The sequence below is a fragment of the Apostichopus japonicus genome, chromosome 16 (genome assembly GCF_037975245.1).
Source record: "Apostichopus japonicus isolate 1M-3 chromosome 16, ASM3797524v1, whole genome shotgun sequence".
NCBI classification, from domain to species: domain Eukaryota; kingdom Metazoa; phylum Echinodermata; class Holothuroidea; order Aspidochirotida; family Stichopodidae; genus Apostichopus; species Apostichopus japonicus.
Window position 1 is genome coordinate 40,530,520 of NC_092576.1, and position 25,372 is coordinate 40,555,891.

A 25,372-nucleotide genomic window follows, 5' to 3' on the forward strand; every position below is an offset into this window, starting at 1 on the left:
TTTTAGGCATATCATACATTTACAAAGTCGATCATGGCAACATAATAGAATCAATCAAAGAACCCCACGAACGAAAAGAGGTGTCTCCTCACCAATTGAAAGGTAATTAGCAAGAAGGTTATGATTATCAACGTATCGTCGCCCGGAAACTAGTGACGTAGACACGAGTAACCAGGGTATATTTTCCCCTCACGGTTCCGGAACGGTTAGTCGGTGTTTCGGCGAGGTTACGAAATCTTTGAACATCAAACTCAAACGGCGTCCCATACAATCTTGCACATTGTTGTGATACATCGAATTATACTTGAAATCACGTTTACCCAAGTGGTTGGGGAACCAGCAGGCGAAGCCTATGAACAGACACAGTGATGAACGATCGTATCGTGTAGTGTACGTAATTACGGCCAAGGTGGAACTTGAACTTTGACTCAACTAGTCTTTACGAAAACAAACGAACATTTATCAAGGCAACAATAAACGACTCTCGATGGAAAACTTCACAAAAATTTTTAAACCAGACAAGGTAAATTTTTCACAAATGAGGAAGTAAATATTAGACTGAAAAGGAATGGAGTAGTGAACAGGAAGTAAAATAACGTTAGCCTAAGTTAGCCCGTACCTATAACTGTGTAAGCCTAGGCCTACTGTAAGTAATTTACTCTACAGTATATACTGTCTGTTGAAATAAAACTGTCCCAGGCTGCTTAGTTTACGGTTAATGTTAACTTTACGTTTAAGCTTCGTGTAGGTTAATGACCTCACTAAGGTATATTTTGGACCGGTACTTCAAAAGCACTACTAATACTCCTCCCATGGAAACTTTATATCTAGGCTAGCCTCAGGCTATGCAAAGTAACCAAATGCCTTTGCAGCTAAAATGTCACTGCATGGCTGACTTAACAGAATGCCAGCAACCCCAAAAAACATTACAAGGCAAATCCCCATATTTAGTTTTATAACTTGGATTTAAAGTTAAATTTATTTTTAAAATAATTTTAAAGCTTGTCCCCATGTATTTCTTTTTGGGAAGGAACGATCTCTTTAGTTGAGGAAATGAACAGGACATATTTTGGACTATGATTGCAATAGTCCAATATCCCTGAACGTATTTTGTGATCTTTATTTAAGTTTGTAACACGGGTCTACTGTCACTCATCAGAAGGCTTCATCTACTGGCAAATTCCAGTCAAACATAAGAAAACAGTGAATTTCCAGCCAGTGGCAGACATGATATCTTTAATCTTTTGGTACTAATTTAGAATCTTTACCATCCCTAACCCTATTCCCTACTTTCTAAACCCTAATTCCTAGCCCCTAGAAAGCTTTCCCATTCATATGGTACGGATTCTAAAGTTAGGCCAATCTTTTTTGGGGAATCGCAAACTAATTAGATACTTAATACACAGTATTAAAGAAAGTACAACTATAGTCATAGAAACTCATTTTTTAACGTTTAGGCCCTCCTTCCTAACACAACAAGTTCCTCAGACCCAAATTATTCTGTCATCAGCAAAAAAACATTCCCAGGACGGGTTATACGGTCTTGTTGTTAATGCCATTGGGTATAAAACCATTCTTCCAAAGGGAACTTTTCCTATGTGATTCCGTACGTGCAACACCAAAGAAGAGTCAACACACTATGGCTTGTTCTGCTCCAATTTATTGGGGTTATAGGACCTATACTGGGTATGAAAGCCAGGAAATTAAATGAAAGAACATTAAGAGAGGACGGTGGTACAACCCATCGGACGGATTCGTTAGCCCTGAGAACTTACAGCTCTCACATCTCAAAGTAGATTGCAACTACTTCGAAAATGATTAAAAACAAAAATGGTTGAGAACTTCTGATACAAGTTGTTCTTACAGTGGTTAGATGGCATGTGTGCAAAAGCAACGCTAACGATAGCTGAAATTGAAGGGGTGCTCCACATCAAAACAATAGGGAGAACTGTTTTAATGAGTGATATTACAGATAAACGAAAGAATCCACTGTGCAACGTGCGTAGATACAGGAAAATTGTCGGGTCGTAGGTCAGAAAGTTGTTACGGGGAGAGTTCAACAATATGGATTATGCCACCTTCCCTCACACATAGATGTTCTTAACTTCTTAGGCTTACCTTTGTATCATGCCACGCACACAATTGAAGTTTGAGCCATCCATTATGGTTGCACTGTATCCCCAATGCAATAGTTATCATCGTCCAATGGGTAGTTATCATGGTGTCCCAGCATTTGTTTCGCATCACTCAAACAATTTTACACAGATATAGGCAACATACACGTATGATAGGTCTACAGTACGTTACACATTATTACAACATTTACTGCGTATGGTGCAAAGTACTGTAGCATTTAAAGTATGTGATGTGTATTTTGTCACACTTTAAGGGTATGACTACAGTAATTACCATACCGAACCATATCGTACCATACCGGACCATATCGGACCATACCGGACCCAACCGGAGGCAAAATAAATGACCATCTGGCCATTTTACCCAAATGGGGCCGGTGTAACAGGAATCCAAGTCCCCCAGGAATCTACAGTACGTCCGCCCTCCTTTGTCCTGACGCATCAGGCCACGGTGTCCCTTTGTGCTGGATTATGTGAGAGGTTATGTAGCTAGCGCAACCATAACCCTTCACAATGGTAGCTATTGTACTCCGGACCTATGTTCCTAGGACCTGGATTCCTATTACACCGGTATGGTAAAATCATTTGAAAACGTTATAGCTACAGATAGATGGCATGTATACTTTGATTAAAGTGAGTTCCATCACTGATGATTCACTGCCGAATCTCACTAATGTAGGTAATGCCTATACCTCAAAGTTCATAAACAAGTGAACTATTTCATCCCAAATAGATGTCATTGATTCATTTAAGGATAAAAAATAAGCATTTGATAGTCCGGTGGTGTCTGATGGTCATTTATTTTGCCTCCGGTTGGGTCCGGTATGGTACGATATGATCCGGTATGGTCGGAATGGGTCCGGTATGGTAATTAGTCATACCGCACTTTAAGACTTTACTTAAAATGTCGCCAGTAATCATTACTCTTAATCAACTTCCGCAAATTAATTACTTTAAAAACAGTTTTGAAGACTAATTCCGTTTGTCTAAAAACAAAGTATTTTGTAGAAAAGAAGTATTGGTGGTAAGTCACCACTGCGAGGAGGATGGAGATTATTGTTAATTTATGACAAAGTAGTGAATGCTTTACCTGGTATCGCATGGCAAAATGATATGGTAAAATTGCTACATTTATATGTCAAAATAAAATAAAACTGTTAGCAAACTGCTTCTCCACTAGAGAGCCTGTTTAGGACAATGTGTAAAAGTAGTTGGCCTGACGTTTCGATCCTAGCAGGATCTTCTTCAGAGGCTAAATGACAAGTAACAGTAACAGAAAGAACAAAACAAGCACAGAATACAGACAGGTTAATGAGCATGGTGAACACAAAGAGATAGATGTAAGGGGATTAGTAGACAAGGGAAGGAGAGAAGTCGAAAGATGTATTATTTTACACAGGAACGGTAGTATTTTAAAACCTGAGACAAAATTCGAAGCCTTCAGAGCTGCTACACAAAGTACTGATGTCCACTAATTTATTCCCTGCATAATTAAAAGTAAATAATAATTAAGCTGGAAAAGTGACTGTGACATCTTAGACAATGAAAAGGAACAAAGAGATTTATAAGTATGATTTGAAGGGTCAGTGACCTCTTATTTATAAGTTGAGCACTCTACCAACTGAGCTTAGGACTGAATAGCTTTGTTGATGTATGTACATGTATTTGTATGTATTTGCAAGCAGGAACTCGCGAAAAAGCCTCATTGGCTTATCAAAGCCGCAAGCTGACCGAAGTCAGTCTCTTACATTCATTTTTAACGTCCATGATTATGAATTGTTTATTGTCAACAACTCTGTAACTGGACGACATACATTAATCTGGGAGTGACTCGAACTCGGGACCTTATGATTGATTGAAAGGCACTGGCATTAACCACTGAGCGTTAACCGGCACCGGTTAAAGGCACCGGCGTTAACCGGCGTTGATCATGCAGTAGCTGCTCTAGGCACTTGATAACACAAGTCAATCACAAGTCAAAAGAACCAGTAAAGAAATGAGTTTTTAATATTGGCAGGTTTGGTACTTTGGTGCACATGTTAGTCTGCATAGGGGAGTTTGCTGCTGTACAGTACATTACACAGTTAGTATCCTATGGCAAGTACAGTATTGGGAGACAACACTATATTGGCAGGTTTGGCAATGTGAGGTGCGCATTAATTAGTCTGCATGGGGTAGTATGTACAGTCCCCAGCCCCTGGCCTTCTCTGTGAGAACCCCAACCTGGCTATAGGCCTGGGTATGTATGCCCTACATTCATGTGGAGGTCTGACAGGGTTATAAGTACATTATTGTACAGTAATGTACAGTGCGATGCTACTTATAGATGTAGTAGAGGTCTGACTGGGTTACTACAGTATTGTACAGTGCGATGCTACATATAGATGTAGTGGAGGTCTGACTGGGTTACTATAGTATTGTACAGTACAATGCTTTACTTATTGATGTAGTGGAGGTCTGACTGGGTTACTACAGTATTGTACAGTAAAATGCTTTACCTATAGATCTAGTGGAGGTCTGACTGGGTTACTACAGTATTGTACAGTACAATGCTTTACTTATTGATGTAGTGGAGGTCTGACTGGGTTACTACAGTATTGTACAGTAAAATGCTTTACCTATAGATGGAGTGGAGGTCTGACTGGGTTACTACAGTATTGTACAGTACAATGCTTTACTTATTGATGTAGTGGAGGTCTGACTGGGTTACTACAGTATTGTACAGTACAATGCTTTACTTATTGATGTGACTATACTGTTTGATAGCCATCATCTTGGCCTGGTTTCCTGTACATACTGTAACTGAGAAATTACCTGTATTTGCTTTTAAAAATAAAATGTGCACCAAGGCATGTCAAAGATTACAGCTACAGGAAGTATCGGAAGATAAGATAGATAGTGATAACTTCCTTGTGCTGAACCACTGATCAAGTAAACAAACATTACAGTACTGTACAGTACTGTACAGGCATATTGTACAGTACTTGTGTATACATGTTCTTTTGGCAAGTTTCATTTTACCTGGTTGTACAGTTAGCACTACTCAAATATCCCTTCAGGCTCACAATGCTCAACTACATTATACAGTACTGTATTATACATAGATTTTGAAATAAAAAAAAAGGTACAGACTTAGGATTGTTACTGTGCAAAAAAATTGTAGTCAAGTTCTTGGTTTATAAGGCATTGGACTTATGATCTAAGGTTTACAGGTACGAGTGATGGCCAGATCAGTACTGTACCTCATGTCCTTGGGCAAGGCACTTTATCTCCATTGCCTCTCTTCACCCAGGTGTGTAAATTGGGGATCGGTGAGATAAACTCATGTCCTTGGGCAAGGCACTTTATCGCCATTGCCTCTCTTCACCCAGGTGTGTAAATGGGGATCGGTGAGATAAACTGTCAGTTGGGCGCTGTTTAGCTGCTGCCATGTGGAGGGATTGTCTCTATGTTTGACAGGTTATCGTTGACCACTGACCACTAAACTGTTACATTGTTTGAACAATAACAATACTCAATATGCAGTATGCTTACTGGTGAAGAGTCTGCCTGGTTTCATCCAAATGTAATAATAATAATATTGAGGATTTATAAAGTGCAGACATATCCACTGATAACGGTGCTCAAAGCGCATCACAATATTACCCTGGTCAATGATAACCTGTCAAACATAGCGACAATCCCTCCACATGGCAGCAGCTAAACAGCGCCCAACTGACAGTTTTATCTCACAGGTTCCCTTGCGGGTTTCTCCCACATTTATGGTCGCTAAGCGTCGTAAAAATAACTGCTGATTATTATTAATTATTATGATTAATTATACACCTGGGTGACAGGCAATAAAGATAAAGTGCCTCGCCCTAGGGCACAACCTATGTAATGGTGTGGCCATGACTGGAACCAACAATCCTAAAATCACAAGTCTTATTTGCTTGACCATAATGCTGTACCAGGTTATATCATTTCCAACACACCAACAAGTCTTTGGTGTGTTTGTTTTAAATACAATTCGTGATGAAGCAGACATGTATGAGCTTTTTCCGCGAATTCGCGGAATATCAGTGATTTCTTTTCTACCTCGGGGACAAAAACTAGTATCCTAACACACTGTAGCATATGCAAACTGGAGCCTATACTGCAATTTTTGCAAAGTTCTGCACATGATTTTTATTTTACTCCAGGCTCATCCCTGATGTAGTTCTCAGTTGTTTCTTTGTTTTGTTTTTTTAACTTTTCTGCACAGACTTTCAGAGCCAAGAAAAAGTTTGAAGTAGGTACTCTGAAATATGAACTTCACAAGAAAGCCATGGCCTCCCTTAACGCAGGGCTGGACCTGAAGAGTGTGGTCCAACTACCAGCAGAAGAGGACCTCAACGACTGGCTCGCTGTCCATGGTAATGTCGTAGTAAATCTGTTTTATCGCTTTACTCTTTACCAGTGCTTTTATTAGTTTTTTCGATCTCATATTCCTGTATTTTTTATGTAGATGGTATGTATTTACTCTTTGTTTGTATTTAATGTTTTATGTAATTGTATTTTCTAGATTGTTTGCATTAAAGCGCACAGATGCATGGCGCGTAGTGCTGAGCACTCTATATAAGATTTTATTTACATTACATTACATAATGTCAGAATCTTTGGAAAGTTTGAATAAAACATTGGTGCACCATGTACAGTGTGCACATACATTATGTAGAATCAGTTTTGATGTAGCCCAGGTTAGCTTTTCAAGTTGACATTGTAGCAGTTACCTACAGTACCCTTATAAGCCATCCGTACAGTTAATATCGTGATGCTTATAACATGGCGAAATGGAGTAAAAAAATGTATCATGGTCTTGGTCATAACAAAGTCAATTTATATAGCCTGAACACAGTGATATCAGGAGCCTACAGTTGTGCAATAATGTATGTAACTATTCGTTCCACGTTGATAACATTAATGGTTCCTGCTGTAAGCGTAATTATCTTTACATCTTCTACCACCGGCCGTAGAAGGAAGTGGATTATGTGTGACACACCCTAGTCAGGAAGTATTTCGGTTGCATACTAGTAGTGTCATTAATACCACAATACAACCATTTGAAGCGCTGTACAGTTTGTAGACAGGCAGATCTGTTCAGACAGTGCAAAGTGTTTTATCATTGTTGCAAGGGCAGTACTGAGTGATACTGTATGAATAACACTTACCTGTATATAGCCAAACCCTTTGAACATTCACACCTACTGGTATGGCTTCAATGTATATTTATACAGTATGTGTGGCAGTACTACATTATAAACCTGTACAATTGTACATAGTGAACTGTTTCAGTTAATGATCACTGTTAAAGTAGACTAGCAATAGAGACAGTATGATACAGTAAGGACACATAGAGTAATATGCTGTACTGTACATGAAGGATATAGTTAGCCAGGCAGGTGTGTTGACCACAGTATAAAGTCTACAAACATCTCAGGGAATAATTTATCTGCTATGACATCATAACAAGCTATTCAAAATGTAGAAATCATTACAGTTCAAACAAGTTCAAAGATGTAAAGCCCAGTTCTTATACATAGGAACTAAATTATACAGTGGCCTTTTATATAAGATCAAATTCAGAGCTTTCCAAAACTGCTACAAAAATTTTGAACGGTAAATTATTATTCCTTAGATCTATAGATCACATACACGTTGTCTTTCAATGGCAAGGTCTAAGAGACATTGCAGATGTTTTCAATGTTAATAGAATCAGATCATTAATGATTTACCTAAATATCCCAATCATAAACGCTGTCAATGTAAATATTTACTCTTCATTAATTAACAAAGTTCTTATCTGGCATTTTTTTTTCTATGGTTTCAGCTGAGCAGACTTTCTACGCTGCTCTCGTGTTTATAGTGGAAGTTCATTTTGTGTTATTTCTGCATGCGTGATGAAATGTTTCTAGATAGTCCACAGCTCAGATGTACACTGTACTGTATGTATGTACAGTACTGCACATGGTTGTGTAGTCAGTATTGGGCAACTCAATTTGTCAAATATGAAGTCAGGACATTAATAGGAACTGTAAAACAAGTGCAATTTCCTTCCCTTTATCCAAACTTATCTGTTCAAATATTTATCAGGTACAGGTACTTTACACAGTACACAACACCCTGCTACTGTATGCCAAGGAGATGAGATATTACAGTATAACACCAGTTCTAAGCAGCTATGCCAACTAATTGTACCGAAAGCTTGTCGTTTACACATTATTCAATGATGGAATAAGCCCTGATTACTCCTGTTTCATGGATCAGTGTTTTCTAAGCGGTGAACTTTAATGAAAGTAAAACTGGGGGAAAGTCACAGTCAATATTGCCACCAACCCTGCCCACCCCCCTGACCCCTCATTCCACCAACCACTCACCCACCAGTGTGCACAAGAAAATCTTATAACATTGGTTACTTGAAAACAATAGAGATTTGGTACATTTCTCATAGTCAAACAGTTCAATACCTCTTTGAACTTTATTTAGAAATGTGATCAATTGTCGTGGAAACAGGGTTGTGAAGTTCTGGGTAAACTTCAAGTAGTAGATGGGAAGGGATGAGGTGTGTACTCTACATACCGAAGGAAAGAGTTAATAACGATTTCAGTGAATTTCACTGCAGTATCTTGGTATCTCGTACCCTGGTAATAGAACATGGAAGGCAAGACCATGGGACAATCACACCAGCCTGATGAATCCAATTTTTAATTTTTTTTTTTAATATTTTGGGGTAAATGGATTGTGATTAGGTACTGTAGTGTACATCATACCATATACACACTAATTGTTATCATAAATTTTCCTTTAATATTAATATTTATTTTATTTATCTATGATTATTTCATTTTATTTTGGCAGTGGTGGACTTTTTCAACAGAATTAACCTGATTTACGGTACTATATGCGAGTATTGCAGCAAGGCATCGTGTCCGACTATGAGCGGCGGACAAAAGTAAGTCACTTCTACAGTAAGTCTGAATATTCATGAAGAACTGTTTATGGGTCTCTCCAGTGTTTTGTAAGAGGAGCGAATGTCTCATCAGTCCTAATGTGCATAATCTTCACTGATTTACGGATCTCGCAATTAATAGCAATCAAATTTAATAACCAGGGCTGGAGATCAAGGCTGTTCTAGAACTGGGAACAGTTTTAAGCGTTTGTCAGTAAATCACCCTGTTTCTATTTTGAATGTTAAAGTTGTTAATTGTATCAAGTTTGCTAACATAAGTTTGAAGAGCTAAAAAAGTGCAACACCAAGGATGCTATGTAACTAAGCCAAGGATGCTATATAATTATGCTAAGGATGCTATGTAACTATGTAAGCCAAGGATATGATGCAGCTATGTCAACAATGCTATTAACAGTAACTATGCCAAAGGTGCTATGTAACTAAGTCAAGGATGCTATATAATTATGCCAAGGATGCTATATAATTATGCCAAGGATGCTATGTAAATCAAGGATGCTATGTACTCTAACTAAGCCAATGACGCTATATAACTAAACCAGTGATGCTATGTAGCTAAGTCAAGGATGCTATGTAACTAAGCCAAGGATGCTATGTAACTGTAAGCCAAGGGTGCTATGTTATTATTACAAGTATGCTATGTGATTATGACAGGGATGCTATGTGATTATGCTTATGATGCTATGCAGCTATGCCTATGATGCTATGCAGCTACGACTATGATGCTATGTACAGTTAACTATGCCAAGGACGCTATATAACTTAAGTTTTGGTGGTTTATTGCCAGTGTTCGATTTTTCCGGTATCGCATCGCAAAATGCGATCCAAAACGACAAACTTGCGAGACGTTTCCAAATCAGCATCGCACATTGTGCCGATTTGTGCGATACAAATTCCTAGTCAGATTTGGGAGCAAACACTCAAACCTTAACTTACGAACTGTCGATCACAATGTAGAAGTTATAATTTATTGAGTTTACACTCAATGTACAACTTATTCACTTGACCGTATAGCGAAAAAAGAAACCTGAAAAAATAATATCCTACCATAGTTAAGTGTAAAGCAAATAGCCTAACCACCTCGGCGGGTGATCTCACGTAACTAAAAGGTTCCCTGGCAACGTGCCAAAAAATGTTAACAAACAGGTGTTACACAGGGGATGAGCTCACAGTTGTTGGGAAGGTACCTGGGCAAATTCGCAGCTTATGTACCATGGTACAGTAGTTGGGTATAGGGTTAAACACTGCAGTTGTAAAAATGTACGCATAGTGCACACTTTTTAAAGTTTGAAAGACGATTAAATCTCTTTTCATTTTATAACATAATATAGCTACTTTAACTTGTCATTTTAAAATTTTCATCAGTTTCGTGACAATTTAAATAAAAAAAGTTGTCAGTATTTTGCATCCGCGCCGTAGACGTGTTTTTAGATGTTACGGAGAGTCAGGTTTCCATGGATATTAATCGAAAATGAATCTGAGTTTAACTGACGCTAAAGAAATGGATCGTCTTGGGCAGATTAACAAATCACTGCAAGTATAAATAAGTACAGGGAGCTCTGCTGTTAAAAAGAAAAGTTCAATATCGGTTTGCTGTTATCGGCAATTAGGCAAAATTTTACCGATACCGATATGCTGCCGATATTGCAATATCGGCCGATACCGATATTGAAAACGATTATCGTAGCAACACTAGTATAAATAATAATAATAAACAAACATTTTCTAGTTAATACATTGATCGCCAACATTTGGTCCGTTTTGTGGTAATTTCAAAACTGCTATTCAATATTGGGGAACTGCTATGCAACAAAAATATTGTATAGCAATTGTCGAAATTTGTTGCTATGCAATTTTTTGGCCATAAGTCGAACACTGTTTATTGCACTACATTCACTGCTATCCAAGTTATTTATCCAACTATTCGCTGGAACATCTCCCAATCCTGTCACCAACCTTCACCTCCATCACGCCCCCCCACAAATCCCCCCACCATCCCCCTCCCCCACCACTCCCATCTCTCCACTAAATAATTCATTTCTTTGTTTGATTTCAGGTATGAGTACATGTGGGCAGATGGTGACAAGTACAAGAAACCCACAGCTCTTCCCGCCAGTGAATATGTGGCTAACCTAATGGACTGGGTGGAAAAGCTCATAAACAATGACAAAATATTCCCAGCAGATGTGGGTGAGCGATTCTTCCTCCTTACAGTATGGTTGCTCTTGGGCTTTTTTTCTCATTTCTCCTCTCGTACTTGAAGAATCAAGAAAGAACTTAGGGGAAAAAAAGGATTTAACCGTGAAAAGGGTTTTGTTCTTTGGGCAGCATTTTTAAACTGACCTGTCACTTTAAACTTTGAGGAACTAGTCCCATCCATCCCTTACCTCTTCACCCTTCTTCCTAACCCTCCCCCCCCCACCCCCAAATTGCCTTACCTTCCAGCATTCCTCCTGGGTTCATCATGGAGTTGCTGTACCTTAGATGTTCATTGACTCCTCTCTTGTACCTTTGGAGGTAAAAGAGCCCTATCCATTTGTGCTTGTCCAATGAATCAGCTTCCCTATGCAATAGCATTGGTGATGTACATTTAACATGTTAAAATACATGGGCCTAGAGCAAACTACTGTAGAATTATGCTTTTCTAACCACTTGTACAGTGTTACAGTTCACTGATTGTACAGTGTAACATTTCACTGATTGTACAGTGTTACATTTCACTGATTGTACAGTGTTACATATCACTGATTGTACAGTGTTACAGTTCACTGATTGTACAGTGTTACATTTCACTGATTGTACAGTGTTACATTTCACTGATTGTACAGTGTTACAGTTCACTGATTGTACAGTGTTACATTTCACTGAATGTACAGTGTTACATTTCACTGATTGTACAGTGTTACATATCACTGATTGTACAGTGTTACATTTCACTGATTGTACAGTGTTACATTTCACTGATTGTACAGTGCTACAGTTCACTGATTGTACAGTGTAACATTTCACTGATTGTACAGTGTTACATTTCACTGATTGTACAGTGTTACATTTCACTGATTGTACAGTGTTACAGTTCACTGATTGTACAGTGTTACATTTCACTGAATGTACAGTGTTACATTTCACTGATTGTACAGTGTTACATATCACTGATTGTACAGTGTTACATTTCACTGATTGTACAGTGTTACATTTCACTGATTGTACAGTGCTACAGTTCACTGATTGTACAGTGTTACATTTCACTGATTGTACAGTGTTACAGTTCACTGATTGTACAGTGTTACAGTTCACTGATTGTACAGTGTTACATTTCACTGATTGTACATTTTTACATTTCACTGATTGTACAGTGTTACAGTTCACTGATTGTACAGTGTTACAGTTCACTGATTGTACAGTGTTATAGTTCACTGATTGTACAGGAAAACATTTCACTGATTGTACAGGAAAACATTTCACTGATTGTACAGTGTTACAGTTCACTGATTGTACAGAAAAACATTTCACTGATTGTACAGTGTTACAGTTCACTGATAGTATAGTGTTACATTTCACTGATTGTACAGTGTTATAGTTCACGGATTGTACAGTGTTACAATTCACTGATTGTACAGTGTTACATTTCACTTATTGTACAGTGTTACAGTTCACTGATTGTACAGGAAAACATTTCACTGATTGTACAGGAAAACATTTCACTGATTGTACAGTGTTACAGTTCACTGATTGTACAGTGTTACATTTCACTGATGGTACAGTGTTACATTTCACTGATTGTACAGTGTTACAGTTCACTGATTGTACAGTGTTACAGTTCACTGATAGTACAGTGTTACATTGGACTGATTGTATGTGTTACAGTTCAAAGATTGTACAGTGTTACATTTCACTGAATGTACAGTGTTACAGTTCACTGATTGTACAGTGTTACATTTCGCTGATTGTACAGAAAAACAGTTCAAAGATTGTACAGTGTTACATTTCACTGAATGTACAGTGTTACAGTTCACTGATTGTACAGTGTTACAGTTCACTGATTGTACAGTGTTACAGTTCACTGATTGTACAGTGTTACATTTCACTGATATTACAGTGTTACATTTCACTGATTGTACAGTGTTACAGTTCACTGATTGTACAGTGTTACATTTCACTCATATTACAGTGTTACAATTCACTGATTGTACAGTGTTACAGTTCACTGATTGAACAGTGTTACAGTTCACTGATTGTACAGTGTTACATTTCACTGATTGTACAGTGTTACAGTTCCCTGATTGTACAGTGTTACAGTTCACTGATTGTACATTGTTACATTTCACTGATTAGTGTTACAGTTCACTGATTGTACAGTGTTACATTTCACTGATTGTACAGTGTTACATTTCACTGATTGTACAGTGTTACAATTCACTGATTGTACAGTGTTACAGTTCACTGATTGTACAGTGTTACATTTCACTGATTGTACAGTGTTACATTTCACTGATTGTTCAGTGTACACATTTCACTGATTGTACAGTGTTATAGTTCACTGATTGTACAGTGTTACATTGGACTGATTGTACAGGAAAACATTTCACTGATTGTACAGTGTTACAGTTCACTGATTGTACAGAAAAACATTTCACTGATTGTACAGTGTTACAGTTCACTGATAGTACAGTGTTACAGTTCACTGATTGTACAGTGTTACATTTCACTGATTGTACAGTGTTACATTTCAATGGTTGTACAGTGTTACATTTCACTGATTGTACAGTGTTATATTTCACTGATTGTACAGTGTTACAGTTCACTGATTGTACAGTGTTACATTTCACTGATTGTACAGTGTTACATTTCACTGATTGTACAGTGTTACAGTTCACTGATTGTACAGTGTTACATTTCACTGATTGTACAGTGTTACATTTCACTGATTGTACAGTGTTACAATTCACTGATTGTACAGTGTTACAGTTCACTGATTGTACAGTGTTACATTTCACTGATTGTACAGTGTTACATTTCACTGATTGTACAGTGTTACATTTCACTGAATGTACAGTGTTACATTTCACTGATGGTACAGTGTTACATTTCACTGATGGTACAGTGTTACATTTCACTGATTGTACAGTGTTACATTTCACTGATTGTACAGTGTTACATTTCACTGATTGTACAGTGTTACAGTTCACTGATTGTACAGTGTTACATTTCACTGATTGTACAGTGTTACATTTCACTGATGGTACAGTGTTACATTTCACTGATTGTACAGTGTTACATTTCACTGATTGTACAGTGTTACAGTTCACTGATTGTACAGTGTTACAGTTCACTGGTACAGTGTTACATTTCACTGATTGTACAGTGTTACAGTTCACTGATTGTACAGTGTTACAGTTCACTGATTGTACAGTGTTACAGTTCACTGATTGTACAGTGTTACATTTCACTGATTGTACAGTGTTACATTTCACTGATTGTACAGTGTTACATTTCACTGATGGTACAGTGTTACATTTCACTGATTGTACAGTGTTACATTTCTCTGATTGTACAGTGTTACATTTCACTGATTGTACAGTGTTACAGTTCACTGATTGTACAGTGTTACATTTCACTGATTGTACAGTGTTACATTTCACTGATGGTACAGTGTTACATTTCACTGATTGTACAGTGTTACATTTCACTGATTGTACAGTGTTACAGTTCACTGATTGTACAGTGTTACAGTTCACTGATTGTACAGTGTTACATTTCACTGATTGTACAGTGTTACATTTCACTGATTGTACAGTGTTACATTTCACTGATGGTACAGTGTTACATTTCACTGATTGTACAGTGTTACATTTCACTGATTGTACAGTGTTACATTTCACTGATTGTACAGTGTTACAGTTCACTGATTGTACAGTGTTACATTTCACTGATTGTACAGTGTTACATTTCACTGATGGTACAGTGTTACATTTCACTGATTGTACAGTGTTACATTTCACTGATTGTACAGTGTTACATTTCACTGATTGTACAGTGTTACATTTCACTGATGGTACAGTGTTACATTTCACTGATGGTACAGTGTTACATTTCACTGATTGTACAGTGTTACATTTCACTGATTGTACAGTGTTACAGTTCACTGATTGTACAGTGTTATATTTCATCTGACCATTCCATACTTTTCTTATTTTCCTTCTTTTTTCCCTTCTTTTTTTGTCTCTTTTTAGATGTTCCCTTTCCAAAAAATTTCTTCCAGACCTGTAAGAAGATCATGACCAGACTTCACAGAGTTTTCGTCCACGTTTACATCCACCATTTTGATAAATTAGGAGAAATCGGAGCGGTGAGTATGACTTGTTATTTATTACGCTTAAACATTGTATGTGACTCTATGTGCAGACTGTCCCACACAGTGAACTGTTGGTATTGAGTATGGTATTTAATGATCATACAGCTACAACCCCATACCCCACCCCACCCCCCATACCAGGTCAGTGCCCTGGCATAAAGGTTAATTTAGAAATCACAAGATAATTAAGGCAAATTTATAACAGTTTGGAGGTCACCTTACTGAGTTGTCTGATCCCAAGCTGAATAAATGTGTACTTTTAATAATAATAATAATAAATGAGACTTATATAGCGCCAAATCAGTAAACAAAAGTTACTGCTCAAGGCGCTTTATAAAGAAAGCAGATTAAATTACAAAAGAACAAGTGAAAAGATGGGTCTTAAGTAGACTTTTGAATGTAGAAAGTTTAGAGCATGTTCGAATGTGATGGTAACTTGTTCCAGAGATAAGAGCCAGAGTATTCAAAGCTTCTGTAACCATTGGTCTTCAAGCGTGGTTTAGGAACAGTTAAATACAATTTGTTGGGCGAATGAAGTACACGTGCGGGTTGGAATATATGGCAAGAGAAGTTGCAACAGGTTCACAGGTTGTTCTAGATGATGAGCACAAAACGTGAGAAGAAGTAGTTTATATTGAATTCTATAGCTGATAGGGAGCCAGTGAAGTTCTTTTAGAAGTATGTGTGTGTTTATGTCTGTATGTCTGCAAATATATTACACACAGACACCAGTATTTCAATTGAAAAATATTGTCCTTACTTTCTTTGGAAAGATGTCACACATGCAGTCATGTCTAAGTTATGACTTGTACCATTTCTACTTTTTGGTACTTCCTTGTATGCAAACAGACTCTATGCGATAGTGATCTTGTGCATATATATGTGTGCAGTCTGAAGGGACAGTTTTATAATGCTAATACCACTCCATACTGTCCTCCCATATCGTGCTTCAGAGCACTCATACTGACAGTATGAACAGTTCCTAACCTTGATCTGATTCTAGTGCTAAAAACCACTTTATACTGTCCTCCCATATCATGCTTTGAAGCACTCGTACTGACAATATAAACAGTTCCTAACCTTTATCTGATTCTAATGCTAATACCACTCTGTACTGTCCTCACATATCATGCTTTGAAGCACTCATACTGACATTACAAACAGTTCCTTACCTTTATCTGATAGAAACATGATAGTCATACAGCTAATGCTGTTAGTACGAGTGCTTTGAAGCAGCACATGAAAGTACAGTACAGAGAGATTTGTCCCCACTGGATGACGTGTGTGTGTTATATGCCTAGATGCTTCATTAACAAGTTGTTTCTTTCTTTTTATTGTTTCAGGAAGCACATATCAACACATGCTATAAACATTTCTTTTACTTCGTGGTCGAGTTCAAGCTGGTGGATGAGAAGGAATTGGAACCATTGGTAAGCTGATTTCAGAGTTCAAAGTTCTATCAAGTTTTTGTCCCTTCTGTTACTGTTACTTGTCATTTAGCCTCTGAAGAAGATCCTGCTAGGATTGAAACATCAGGCCAACTTACTTATACACATTCCCTACACAGGCTCTCTAGTGGATCAGCAGTTTGCTAACAGGTTTATTTTATTTTAAGTTAAATCTACAATAATTTATCTGGCATCACATCGCTAATTGCTATACAAAATTGTCAAATTACTTAACACAGTGCAAGGATATATGTAGCAGTTTTTTTTTACACAGGAAGTTGTAGAAGACTTGCATAGTATTATTATGTGCTGTACTGTAGTATACAAGGGAATAATTTATCCGGCTTCACATCGCTAAAATGCTATACTAAATGGTCAAATTGCTATATAAGGGCGAAAATGTACAGCAGTCTTATGAACTCAGGAATGATAGTATTTTATGGGGGACAAATTCAGAGCTTCAAACTGCTGCTACACAAAATTTGAACACTAAATTATGCTCTGCAAACTGTACATTGAGAAGCAAATTAATAACTTAATAAAGATTTAATCATATGATATATATGTCATAGAATACACACATTGTTAAGGTATACAAGATTGATACAGGTATCACCATTCAGGGATGTGCCCACGCTGGGCGGCACTGAGCGGCCCCGCCCAGCACTAAAATTTACCGCCCAGCACTATCTTAAAAATTGTGAATCCCGTCCAGCATTATTTTCATTTTAAATCCCGAAATTCCTAACAATATATTCAACATAAATTGGGCCCAGCCTATGCCAAAATCATACAGACTAATTATGCATCAGTTACGCATGATGAGAAACATTACTTACGGCTCTCAATCGGTCCCTTGTACATCTCTTTGAAACAAACTAATAACTTTTACCAGGCTATAGGCTACGTAATATATTTCACTATAAAAAAAATTAAAAAATGTAAATTGTTAGTGTATGTGTATGTGCTTAAAAAGCTACACAAGTGCCAGCATTTGGAATCTGAGTACCTTAAAATATTGAAAAATTTCTCTGAGGGGAGGGGAACATCCCCTTTAGAACCCTCCCCCAGGACAGCGATCAGTATACCCGGCACTCAGGAAATCCTGGGCACATCCCTGACAATTCGTGGAAAGCTTCGACTGTGATATTGCCATGCCCATATATGATTGTTATCTAAAGTAGGTGCAGGGCTGGTATGTAAATTCGGTGGTTAACATTGCTGTTAACACCTCTAGTCTATAATCATCATTGTTTGTAACTAAAACAGTTAAGTAGTGTTTCCAAAAGTGTTTACACTACTGGTGTATACTTGTAACACTTGAATAGTGTTGTCGTTGACACCTCTGGTGCATGAGTTTTATATACCCCACTGGTGTGTACCTCTAACGTTATTAAATGATATTGTCTACTACACTTCCAGTGCAAGAACATAATCTACCCCATTGATGTTTACCTCTAACAGCTTAAATAATGTTGTGAGAGCGTGGTGGCCAATTGGCTAAGGCGTCGGACTCGTGATCCAAGGATTGCTGGTTCGATTCCTGCCTAGTTCATTACGTTGTGTCCTTGGGCAAGATGCTTTATCTCACTTGCCTCTCTCCACCCAGGAGTTAAATTGGTACCTGTGAGGTAACTTGTCATTGGGCGCAGTATATAACTGCTGCCGACTGGAGGGATTGTCTCTGGGACAGGTTATCATTGTCCAGGGGTAATATATAACGTCTGTAAAGAGAATTGAGACCTATCGCTGGTGTAAAGCGCTATATAAAAATCTAATACTATTAATATTATTGTATACATGTAACACTTCTGCTGAACTGGTGTGTTGTACTTATTTTATAAATATGTCATAAATGAGTTAGAAGATGAAATCATCAAAAATTATATTACTCCTTCTCAAAGTGGTTTTACCTTCTACCTTCACAGCGTGTAATGAGACAAGGTATTTGTGGATATTAAGAGGTAACCGGGGACAAGCATTCAGACAGGTGCCATCAGCTCTTTGTAAGACGGAGGGTGGTGATGCCATCAGTCTAAGATGGAATGGAGATGACTTTGTGCAACTATTACCAACAAAGCAGTGACTTGAAAGCCTAGATATGACTATTCATTAGCTGATCAAGACAGTTGGTTGCATGCATATGTATGAAGTAAAAATATGTATGAATACTTAAGTAAAATGTGCCATTTAACAACTTTATTGGATAAATGAATCCTTTGGAGGATTTACCTTTTTACACTAAGTAGGAGATATTTGAAGGGCAGATGAGTAAACCAGGGCATGTTTGAGGATATATGCTATAAATATTCATAAGGGGGTTTATGCTATGAATATTGATATTCTAAGAAAAAGATACATGTGATGAATGGTTATACACAGGTTTAACCGATATAGCTACACGATACAGGTGTAAATGCCAGCTGACTTAATAGTGGTTTCAAATATGATGGTTCCATTTGGAGTATTTTTAGATGTGTCTTTAATGGTACAAAATATGTTGAATCAATCATTCTGACATTGAGAAACGTTTTGAAAATGAATTGTTAATCTGCATGCATTACTGTCAGTCATTCTGAAAGTCGACATTATGCTGCGAACCTATAAAAGTACTTCAAACATATGCAAAGAGCATATTAGCCATTGTCATCAAGAATTTTTTTTTTTTTCAGGGGAATTTAATGACAAACATTACCAATATCGAATTTGTTCCATAAGTTTGACAGATATTCTGAAATTTACACCTTTTAGGGAATGATGTGTGTAAAGTGAATTAATAAAAAATGACAAACCTGTCTAGCATGTCGGTAAATGACAACCATACTCTGTAAAAAGAACAGTCTATTTTGCAGTTTTACCAGATTTATTTATACAAAATTTGTAAGACGTAGGTGGAGATATAACGAAAGATATTCCATTTAGTCGGTGTATCATGTTTTACTGAAAGTCTTCATAAAAATAGAGCCGGTACTTATGAGGATTACATTTGATTTATGGGCTTTAGAAATCACATGGAATCTACGTTCTGAAATTGTTCTTGCCAAGTGTGTATGTTTTGTTTCCAAAACTTGCGATTTCTCAAATGCTTCTTGTTTTTTGAGTCTCAGGATTCCTGCGGCCAATAATGACGAAAGGATTCACATCCTTGGCCATCTCAACCAGGTTTATTTTTAATCTTTAAGTCCAAAATGGTTTTTTACAAGCTTCAGTAGTGTTTCAATGCTGTAACATTTTTGGGGTTTTTTTTCGTCATATAGTGTGAAACGTCTTGTAGATTGTATATTGTGTTTAAGACTCCAAAGTGCCATCCGCTTTGGCCTAAGACTTTCAGCACTATGCTAATCTTATTGAACCTATTTTTTTTTTTATAGTACTCATCCCGAAATAAATTGTTTGCCAGGCGTGTTGAAATAACAAACAAAATTTTGTCTCAGGAAATACCTTGGGACGGAATGAAAATGGTTTCGTAAGTTTACGCATAAGTGAACGTTCCTTGAAGGAGCTATTGTCTCAATTCGGTACGAAACTTGAAAAACCTCTAATTAAAATAGAAACAATTAGCATTGTCATGTTGTATATAAACAGCTAAATGGCATTGAAAGGATGAATTTGGTCTTTTTATTTTCACAAAATGTAAAATTGAATTTATTTTATGTTGATCCTTAAATTCAGACCGAATTGCAATGTGCAAGGCAACACCGAACCAACAATTTTTTTCTATTTTTTTTCTTTCATATTCCATTGTCAGTTGGATTTTTCTGTTTTTTTTTTTTGTTTTTTTCAAGGGCATTTATGATTTGTAAATTTCTGAATCCTTTTCTTAGTTATTTTAATAATGTCACTTTCTTTATTAATATGTTTCCTGTGTTTAGAAATCTGAAACACCTTTTTGTTATTCCTATGTGTGACTGTTTACAACAGTGAACACTTCTGATGTTATATGTTCACAATATTGACTGATTAATTGATTGGTTAATTAATTGACTACTTAATTGATTGATTAGCTACATCAAAGTAAGCAATTTAGCCCTGTACTTAGACATATATATAACTGGATTCAATTGTAAGAGACACATTTTCATCTGCAATTCATTTGTGTACCACACATAACTATGTTCTATAATGCTATACCGTGCACAGTTTTGAATGCAGTCTTGAAAGAGCCATCGTTTTTCACTTGTTTCAAAATAAGGAAGTCTTCCCTCAGATTAGCTGCTGGGTAAACCTTTGATTACATAAATGGAACATTTCATTTTTTTATTTGATTATTTTTTTTTTTTTTTTAATATTATAAGTTGGTGAGTTTGAGAATTGGTTTGAATTAACAGAGAGTTGAGAAACTGTAAGGAAATGGCTTATATAGGGTTAAAATATAAAAAGTTACATTGACATCCTAGCAAGGCTGTTCTCAAACTTCGAACTGGATTGAAAATACCCAGAGGGTGCAAGTTAAATAGACGGATGGACTTTAATCTTTGGAAACGTTTGAACAATGAATTGTTAATGAAATGTGCTTTAATTAGTTGTGAGTCAATTCCCTGATTGGGTCAAAAAATCATAATAATGAGACTAAGATATATTAGGAGAGTTCTTATCATGGAATTGTTGCACAAGTCATCCCCTGGCAAGACATGGTCAAACATTTCAACATTACAGACTTGTCATTCTAGGACAACTCTAACAGTTTTGAGCTGCTAGACTTTACAATGAAATAATAACAAAGCAAAGAAGCACAGCCCTGACAAACTTGTACAATAACAAACTACAAAATAACAAATTTTGAAAGGGAAAGGATCTTGTCACGAACAAGGAAATTTTTCCCTGTTATTGAATAAGACAAAGCCGAGTGTCATAATGAGAGTTACGAAAACAATCTGCTGATTTTAAAAGTAAAAAATTGGGTTTTTCCCTCTCCTCAAACTTATTATTCTCTCGGAAGAAAGTGAAACATGTCTCGTGTCTTGCTTTTCATCTTCCTCTGTAAATAATTAACCTTTTCCACAAAAATTATTTCTGACAGAAATCACGGTCAGGTGATTTGATGATCTCATTATTCAAATATAAAAAATTACTTGAAGAAATGTTGCAGCATGCTGCAATACTTCCCTTAAATACATGAACATTTAAAACCCTGTCAAACTGATGTAAATGTTGGGTGTAATAGCCCTCGAGTGACATTGTCAAACTGCATCTCTCTGGTTAAAAATAGCTAAAGTTAGAGGCAAGGGTTACAATATCTGAAGGGAAGAAATATGGAAGTGGTTGTCACCACAACTGGGGGTGGGGGAGGACTTAGTTGAGGTGTCCCTTCCCCATTATTGAAAATAATTCTTGTAAATGGTGGCTCCATGAATATATGTTTAACAAATTTGTGGAAACTACTTACAAATATGGACATTTCCTAAAGCTTGGTAAATCCACCCGGACACTCAGATAAGAAAGAAGGAAAAAAATGTAGGACATATCCGGGGGAAATACAGACGTCGGGTAAACCTAAAGCCTCTTAACTTTACATTTCTGACAATGCTAAGAAATTTAGAAAATGAAAAATATGAGTTATGATTTAACAAAACTGATTTGTGAAATGAAGACATTTTAAAATAGAAAGATTTATATTAAAAGCTTCTGAGCATGTTGATGTTGCAGGGATCCGTGCCAATCAGAAAAGTCATTGAAAGTTTTTAGATGACTTTTTACTCCACTCGACTATTTCAATGGAAAACAACTCCTGAAATAACTTCAGCTGTGTGGATTATCTTGTTTATGTAAATGTGCCAGAATTGTATTTTCTTTTCTTTTTGTTTACAAGTTCTTGGTACAGTTAGAAGTCATATGTCCAAGTGTTGTAAATGAAAGTAATCCTTTCCTGCTGGTTGTGAAAGCAATCAATGTACTTGTAAGACATTGAGGAGTGTTATATTAGACAGTTAAATATCTTATTGATTAAAGAAATACTTGATTAATTGATTTTTGATTATTAATTATTGATTAAAGAAAAGGGTGGTAGCTAAAATGCTTAACTAAGTTGTTGAGTTAGTGACCATTTTTGATTTTCTAGTATATTTTGTGACAATAATTGATAACTTTGTCAGAAGCATTCAAAGCCAAAAATATGTATCTTTTTTTTTACTCTTACAATTGTTAAAAGTTAATGTAAACATTTTGTGAAATGATACTAAAAATATCGATATAAATTTTAGAATACCTCAAAATCGTTTTATTTTTCTCCAATAATATGTTACTACATACAACTCTGCATTTTGAACAGATATGTGTAGAAGATAGCCCAATACTGTCTTCATACCATGCACCAGTCTGTATCCAGCTGTGCAGATTACACTATTGCCGGTAGGCTGGTTATACTTTTCCAGTGTCATGCTGTGTAGGTTACAGTAGGCTACACATTTTGTAAAATGATACGGAAAATTATGAATACAAATTTTGATACTGCATAATCATTTTATATATCTCATCCAGTCACCTGTATGACATTATATTTTATTTTGTACATTGGTTTGACACTCTCGTATGTTACAGTTCCGCCTTTGCTGACAACAACTTACGATTTGAGTTAGCTTCTTGTATTATACGCATTTGATTGACTAAAGTTATAATTATGCGAGGAATCCAGTTACATATTCGGTTGTGGAATGTTAGCTCCGATCAGCCTCTTACCATGTACGAGTCTGCATCTTGTACTGGTATGCGTAGGAGATTGTCTTCATACCATGCCCCAGTCTGCATCCAGATGTGGAGCCTACACTTAATGTGCAATTTCTGTGTTAAGGTAACCCCTACCGTTACACTCGTTTCAATGGAAGCAATGTGTTGGAGTATACTTGCTTATATAACCTTAATCATACTCATACTCAATAGTAAATGTCATCTACTCTCCTCTAAGAATAGATTTAAAAGTGAAATAATTCACGTTTTTCTGTGATGAGAAAGACAAATTTGATATGTTCATGCGAAAAGTAACAATAACGATTTTAACATTCACTATGTGAATATTCTAACACTATTGTGAAAGTGTCATTGTTTTTGAGCACCTCATTCTACCGTGTCTAGTATTTCTTGGTAATCTTTTAACACTGTGCACCCTCAGCGACCGGCTCCCCCGGTCGTTGCCCTTCCTTCTCATTCTACCATCCAAAGTGTTTTACACATACGTTTTTGTAGTGGATATAAAATCTTACGGAAATTGCACGGAATACATTGGATTTTTACCTTCTATACATCAAGTAATATGGCTTCCATGGTTGAACCTGTTTCATGTTATCGGATACTTAGTAACTTCATCCTGCAAAAAACTCATGGAAGTGTATAACCAGGCCTGCCAGGAGGGGGCTGTGAGGACGGCTACAACCCCAGACCCAAGTCAATCCGGGGGTGGGGAAAATATGTGGGGGGAACCGGGAAAATATTGGATAAAGGATAGTGTGCTCTCGGAAATTCCGATGGGGCAAATTGATTGTTTAATTAAAATGTTTGACGTTTTCTGCATTTTTTTGTTTAGGTGGTAACTGCCTCCTCGTAGCATTTTGTGTGGCAGAGATACATTTTGTTTTCAAATTTTGTAGTATTTTATGATTGTATCTGGCAATAGTAGAATGAAATGATGTCATCCTGGTAAAATGTGGTTGGTTTTTTGTATAATATTGTTCATTTGTTCAGAGAGGGTAAAACTTATACCCAAAAAATGTTTAATTTTGATGAAATTCTTAAGAGGACATTACTATGGAGGACATTACTAAAGAGGACATTACTTAAGAGGACATTAGTAAGGAGGACAGTTTAGTGAGGACAGTTAAAGAGGACAGCTAAGTAAGCTGAACAGGTGTATCAGGTCTAAACAGATCATAATAGGGGAATGTAAAGCATTTAAGGACATTCACCATTATGACATCACAGACCAACTACTATGATCCACTTCAAGGAAGAATCGAGGGTGTAACCTGCGAATTATTTTACTTTCAATTTACAGTATCTTGAGTTAGGTACAAGATATTGAGATAAGGTTTTCAACCTGAAAGTGTAGAAAACATCTTTCTCTTCCAACCGAGTTGTCTGCCACCAGAATATCCCTTTAAGGAAAACTTGGGGACCCTGTGACATATATGTTATTATGTCCAGGATTCAATCTAGCTCTTAATACCTCCCTGTGCAACTGAAGACACTCCACCTTTAAGTTGTATTGGTATCTCTACTATCAACTATAAAAGCAGCTTCTTCTTTTTTAAGTGGACCACAGAAATATCATAACCATGTCCTTGATAAATTGTTAATATGAAATTTCTTTTGTAATACCACTGTAGCCGATCGTTTTGTATGAGGCTTGGTGTGTGCTTCATTTCCATTAGTTAGAGGGTTTCTTCCTGTAAACTTTCAAGACGTAACTGTGAATAGAAAAGTTAATGGTAATAAAATTTCAAAATGATAAAAATTTTAA

General features: G+C 36.7%; 1 protein-coding gene across 1 annotated transcript; it reads left to right on the plus strand.

Annotated features, from left to right (window-relative positions):
* The first annotated feature begins 328 nt into the window (after positions 1–328).
* Positions 329–25,372, plus strand: LOC139982652 (MOB kinase activator 3B-like). The gene is made up of 7 exons (XM_071995660.1): positions 329–523; positions 6,379–6,529; positions 9,012–9,105; positions 11,177–11,310; positions 15,354–15,469; positions 16,819–16,905; positions 18,852–25,372. The coding sequence occupies exons 1-7, from the start codon at positions 488–490 to the stop codon at positions 18,882–18,884; spliced, it is 651 nt and encodes a 216-aa protein (XP_071851761.1). The 5' UTR covers positions 329–487; the 3' UTR covers positions 18,885–25,372.

Bases quoted from the DNA above. Each gene is read 5' to 3' on its own strand.
- LOC139982652 (XM_071995660.1), top strand. From the start codon at position 488: ATGGAAAACTTCACAAAAATTTTTAAACCAGACAAG. The intron at 524-6,378 runs GTAAATTTTTCA...TTTTCTGCACAG, and splicing joins AAATTTTTAAACCAGACAAG to ACTTTCAGAGCCAAGAAAAA. The intron at 9,106-11,176 runs GTAAGTCACTTC...GTTTGATTTCAG, and splicing joins ACTATGAGCGGCGGACAAAA to GTATGAGTACATGTGGGCAG.